This window comes from Adiantum capillus-veneris, chromosome 17 (genome assembly GCF_014529385.1).
Source record: "Adiantum capillus-veneris isolate H3 chromosome 17, ASM1452938v2, whole genome shotgun sequence".
Classification (NCBI taxonomy): domain Eukaryota; kingdom Viridiplantae; phylum Streptophyta; class Polypodiopsida; order Polypodiales; family Pteridaceae; genus Adiantum; species Adiantum capillus-veneris.
In genome coordinates, this window is record NC_140947.1 from 6,465,837 (window position 1) to 6,471,836 (window position 6,000).

The 6,000-nt window shown below is 50.7% G+C and overlaps 1 protein-coding gene across 4 annotated transcripts in view; it reads left to right on the forward strand.

The window, feature by feature from the left end:
- The window catches only part of LOC147436754 (pfkB-like carbohydrate kinase family protein), a 61,047-nt gene extending 55,559 nt beyond the window's left edge, over positions 1-5,488 (forward strand). For all 4 annotated transcript variants that reach the window (XM_086486181.1, XM_086486183.1, XM_086486182.1 and 1 more), the window contains 3 exons: positions 4,131-4,422; positions 4,523-4,675; positions 4,767-5,488. In XM_086486181.1, the coding sequence (XP_086342307.1) occupies positions 4,131-4,422; positions 4,523-4,675; positions 4,767-5,135 (814 nt within the window). In that variant the 3' untranslated portion in view covers positions 5,136-5,488. The remainder of the gene's footprint in view (positions 1-4,130; positions 4,423-4,522; positions 4,676-4,766) is intronic.
- The last annotated feature ends 512 nt before the right edge of the window (positions 5,489-6,000 follow it).

Consider the following 6,000-nt stretch of genomic DNA (forward strand, 5'->3'; position numbering starts at 1 on the left):
ACAACGAAAGGTCTCAAGAGCTTGCTCACACTTGTGAAGGTTGGCCTCCTGGCCCTCCAAGTACAAAGCTGAGTCGTCTTCAAACTCAACATCCAATAGCTTGTTGCCCCGAATAGGGAACGCTAAGCCAGGTAGACCAACCTGCTGTGAAACCAAAAATCTGCTCATCGCCTTAGCATAGAACAGAAAGAGGAAGGGGGCAAGAGGGCAGCCCTATCTGACCGAACGTGTGAGCATGAAGCGATCTCCTCTACCATCTGCCAAATGTACCTGACTGTGTCGTTTGTAAAGAGCTGACACACCTCTGATCCAGGCATGTGAGAAGCCCATCCTGCGTAGAGTGCCCTCCAAAAAGTCCCAGTCAACTCTATCGTAGGCCTTCTCAAAATCGATAAGAAGTATCACCAGATCCTCCTGCAGAGGCGAGCGAGGGCAGAAGCCTCCCAAAACGTAAAGATGTTGTCAAGGATGGTACGCTCCTTGACAAAACCTGTCTGTGTCCCATGTATAATGCTCTCTAGAAGTGGCTGAATCCTCAAACTCAGAGCCTTGGCAAGAATTTTGTAGGTTGAGTTGAGGATGGTGATGGGCCGTCACTGTCGAATCTTATCCAAGGAGCCACCCTCCTTGGGAATGAGGTAAATCAAACCCTCACCCATGTTGTCAGGCATCTCTAATGTGTGCAGTATGTACTGAAAAGCGCTGCAGAGATCTGAACCAAGCAAGTCCCAGTACACTAAGAAAAAGCCGGGAGTCAAACCATCCTTACTTGGACAGCTACCACGGAGAAGTGCTTTGAGGGCCACGTGGCGCTCCTCTAGCTGAAGAGGTAGCTCAAGCCTCTGGCGCATCTCCTCAGTCACAAGACAAGGCATCTGTGCCCAAACCTACTCTCTGCATGCATCCTGACGCTCTGTCTAAGGCTCTGCTGACAGCAGGTCACGGTAAAAGTCAGTAGCAACTGCTTGCATGTCCTCTGGCTCTGAAGCTACTGACCCGTCAAGTCTCCTCAAATGGCTGACTCTGGCATGCGTATGCCGGGGTCCCACTATCTCAAAGAAAGCCCCTGTCACTCTGTCACCCACTTGGGTCCATTGAGATGCCTGTCGATGGAAAGCAAACTCATGGCGCCTCTCCTCTGTGCTGGCAAGCCTTTTGGTGAGCCTGCTGCAACTGCTCCTCCAACCAAGGACTGTCTTGATGTTGCTCGTGCATCCTCTGCAAGGAAGCAACGCCTCGTGGGAGACGTTGCTCCTCCTCTCTCGCTGCAGCCAGGCGGACCATGGACCCCTGAAGAAATAGCCAACTAAGCTGAGCAAGTCCAGAGGCCACTCTTTCTGCAGGAGAGTAACGAGAGTGCACTCGCCACATTGGGTGCATAGATGTTCAAGAAGCCCATGAGGCAACCTTGAACCTGCATAGTAATCCACTGAGGCTTGCCTGGCACAATAATCTCTCTGTCCACAATGGCCTGCTGCAAAGAATCTGCAATAGTCATACATACCCCTCCCTGGATGCCTCCAGCTCCAAATGCAACTAACCAAAACGTCTCATAGCGACCACACAAAATCTGACCACACCGTCTAATGCAGCTCTCACAAAGATGATGCTCCTGTAGCATAAGAATGTCAATCTCACCACCCACAAGGCATCTCTGAAGCTCCTGACGAAGCCGACCCCTCTGGCGTTGAAACTGGGGCCCTCCTAATCCGTGCACATTCCATGAGATGATCTTCATGGAGTCGGTGAGAGAAAACAGATGCTGCCACGGCAGTCAACTTCCCTATCTTTGAGGCCGGTTTGGATGGGGAGTAATCTGCATCCGAAGGAGTAATTTGCATCCGAACGACCTCTAGACAAGTGCGAAAAAAGTGACTGTCTTGCCTAGGCCCAAGCCGAGCATGCAGCTCAAAGGGTTACATTCTGTCCAAGAATCCTCATGTACAAATACATAACAAGGAGGGCTCTGAGTGTCAGCAAACAAATGCACCACAATGTGCCTGCAACCCGCTGCATCCGGAGGCGTCACGTTGAACTTGGCAAGAGGCCAAAGTGTCTGCACCAGATCTGTCACCCCTAAGTCCTTTGTGTGGTGTGAGAGTCAGTAGACTGAATCTGGAGCCATTCAAGAACTGTGTGCGGGGTCCATTCTGTGGGATCCCTACCGCACAGCGAAAAGGAGAAACCCACCGCTGTGTCCAAAGCCTCAATGTCTCTAGCTGCAAGAAAAAGGACGTGGACTCGAAAGCAAGCCTCCTCCAGGTCAGGAGAAGAGTCACTCAGGAACTGTGTGAAGCTGTAGTCGAAGAAGTCCCAGTGTTAGCGAATGTCGAAGCTAGTTAAACCTCTAGGGACTATTGCAAAAGGAGAAATCTGCACCAACAAAGGTGGCTTTAGGTGGGGCTGTCCTCTCGAGCCACACGGCTTGTAGCGAAAGCACTACCAAGAGATCCCTCGCGGCAGATGCATGTCCAGTCCACTGCGTCTGAGGTGTGGAGGAGGAGTCGGGAGATGAGGCTGTGGGCCCCACCGGGGAGAGAAGAGGTGGAGGTGGAGGTGAAGGTGAAGGTGGAGGCGGGGGAGGGGGAGGAGGCATCGTCTGAGGGAGGAGGAGGAGATGGAGGTGGAGGGACTGAAGCGGACGGGCCCTCCTCTCAGGTGAGTCCTGCTGAAGGGGGTCAAAACGGTTCCCAATCGGAACCCAATGCTGCTAAGCTACAGAAGGTCAGCCACCAGGGGGAGCAGTGGGGCGAGCCCGCCCCTGTTGGCGGCGGCTAGGCACCTGCTGCCAACCGTCAGCTGTTTGATCGCCGGTCTCAATCGAGGTACCAGCCTGTGCGTCTTGTGTATCTGGCTGCTGGGCATGCCCAGCCTTGGGAGGCTGCGCATGCGCTGTGGGTCGAGGTCTCCTGCAAGGACAGGCCTTTGCCAAATGGCCCAAAATGAAACAGTGATTCAGGGAGGCCCAAATACTCCACGCTCTGACGGAACCAACCTCCACTCAGCCGAGGTAGTAGGATGACCTTCGAGAGAGTGTGGGTGTCCCGAACTAGAACACGTATTGTGGGGATGCCGGCGGCCTTGGCAGCTACCGAGGCTGTCGTGCGAGGTGTCTCTAGGACAGTCCCAATCATTGTGCCTATCCTGGAAAGGAGCGGAAGGTACTCCCTCCGCATGCCGGAGAAGCAGATTGAGATGGGCAGGTCTGCCTCCTCGACAAGAACGTCGGTAGCTGGGTCGAAACCGTAATGCCACTGTCGAAAGTGTGCTTGAATTGCTCGGATGGCTAGGGGGCTCATCGCAATGACCTTGGATGCCATCTCCGGAGTCTCAAACTCTATCTGGTAGTAGCCTCGTCCGAGAAGCTGAACATTGAGGATCTTACCTACCTCTGCGAGAAGGCGGGCCTGAAGGAGATCGCGCACCTCCTCTTTGCTGGGTCTGGTATGGAGAATCTTGCAGATAACAGAGGTGGCTTGAAGGCGCGCCACCTCTGCCTCTAAGCTCGCTTGCTCTGCCGGCAAAAGAGCAAGTCGGATGGTGGGTTCTGCGTGGTCGGGCGAGGGGGCTACAGGGAGTCCCTCTGTGGCGGAGCAGAATCCTCCATCTGTGTCTGTTGTTGAGAAGGTGGTCGAGGGTGTCAATGAATGTGAGGTGAAGCGACAGGGGCGAGACCAAGCAGTTGGGAGATACCACCTAAGACGAGCTAAGGGGAGCTGCCCAGGAAACGTTGGGGGGGGGGGGGGCGGTTTGAGCAGGGAGATAGACGACGCGAAGAGGGAGAAGGGGGCGGGTGAGCAAAGTGAGAGGAGCACGAGGCGAGCGAGGGGGGGGGGGCTCACGGGCTGGAGGAGATAGCAATGGCGAGGAGCATCAGCAGCAGCGAGCCGGTTTCAGCAATTTTCGTCTGAGTAAAGCTATCTTGCCCGGGGAGATATCTACATTGCTGTATGAGTTACCTGTAAGATGGTACAGAAATGTATGTTTAATATGGATATTATGGATTGGGTGCGCGTAGGAAATGCAACTTTCGCTTGTCTGTATAAATATAGTGTGCCTGTGTCCTCTGTGAATTATTTGTAATGTAATACACTTCTTTTATGTATCTTTGATTTGATTGACAATGGCAGCCGGTTTGATTTCAACAAGGATCCAGCTTTTACGTGGATCAAAGAGCTACCTGTTTGTGCCAAGGAAACCATACTACGGTCCAAGGTTTTGTTCTTCAATGGTTTTCTGTTTGACGAGCTTACCCCAGATATGATCACATTGGCAGTGGACTTTGCAAATGAGACAGGATGTGTTGTGTTTTTTGATCCTGGTCCACGTGGGAATTCGCTGTGTAAAGGCCCTGTCAGCCAACAGCAGGCCCTTCGGAAGCTTTTGAGTTGTAGCGATGTTCTGCTCCTAACCGCTGATGAGGTAAACTGACCTACTATGTTTCCTCTTCCTTTCCCCCCCCCCCCCCCCCCCCCTTTGATGAGTACATGGTTCTTATGGATCACCCATGCTTCCTTGCCAGGCAAAAGCATTGACAGGGTTAGAAGATCCTGTACTTTCTGCCAAAGACCTCCTTGCTAAGGGTAAAAGGACCAAATGGGTGATTGTGAAGTTGGGAGAAAGGGGATGCTTAATGACTACAGCTCATAATGTGTACCAGGTTCCTGCTTTCAAGGTACAATAAACAAGGCTTTTTTATGTGCATGTTCTTAGCATTGCAGAACTCTTTCCTTTACTACCTTGAACCGTTGTTTCTCTTTGAACAGGTGGATATCAAGGATACAGTTGGCTGTGGAGATAGTTTTGCAGCAGCTATTGCACTTGGCTACACTCGAAAACTGCCCATTGTCAGCATGCTAGCATTGGCAAATGCTGTAGGGGCTGCTACAGCAATGGGCTGTGGTGCTGGCCGTAACGTCGCAACTCTAAATGATGTTACCAACATACTTTTAAGCTCCAATGTTTGTGGTGATTGTTATGTATTTGATGAAGTTCAGGCAATCTCGTCACAGCAGTTGACAAAAGTGGGAATACCACAAACTCCGAGTGCCAAGTCAAACATGCCCTTTCACTTAATCACACGTGAGGCAGCAAATCTGCTTTTAAATTCGGCTCAGACCTCTAGTTGTACATGAAATTGAGCTTTTTTCTGCCACTGGGATGCCATATTGAAGAGGACTTCTCGCTATAAGGCTTGCTGCAAGCAAGGGCTTTGATGCTGTTGTCATTGACTTGAAACAGATTTGGAGCACTTGTTTGCAAGAGAGTTGGCCATGTGGCTCGGCAGCAGCATTCACTTCGTTGGAGAATGTTACCAAGCAGGGTGCCACATCAAGTGGATGGTATACAGGGAAGTGCATGCAGTGCAACGCTCAACTCCCTTCCAAAGAGCTCCAAGTTATTCATCCTAATCCACCTCTTATTTTTGTGTGATGAGAATTTTGATCTTAATTGAGCTCATTAGTTATGGCAGAAATTCTTCTACTTATGTTTCATCTCTATTGATTCTATTTTGCCGTGGTTATTGGGAGTTTTATGTGTGTGTGTGGAGGGAGGGAGAGAGAGAGAGAGAGAGAGAGAGAGAGAGAGAGAGAGAGAGAGAGAGAGAGAGAGTTAATATCTGCCAAAGGTCACATTGGCCTATGAGACAAAACAATATACAATGATGTCCATGTTCTTGTAGTATCATGCACAAACTAAAAAGGAAATCGGGTACTGACATAATTTGATGATGTCCGGCACTGAACAAAACTGGATAATGCAGCACATATAGCATATACAACTCTTGATGTCCTCAGCTCACTTTGTGCACATATAGAGGTTTCCAAAACTGTATCCTAGGCCTAGTATGCTATAGGTGTACAATTAGCTCTCTATGGAAGAAACTGTTACCCTCTTGAAGATATGCTAGGCCTATGGATAAAGTACACGGGAGGTGGACGCTCTGAGTAGAACTGAGAAAGAGACCTGGCAGCGCCTCTGGGTTGTGTAGCTGGTATA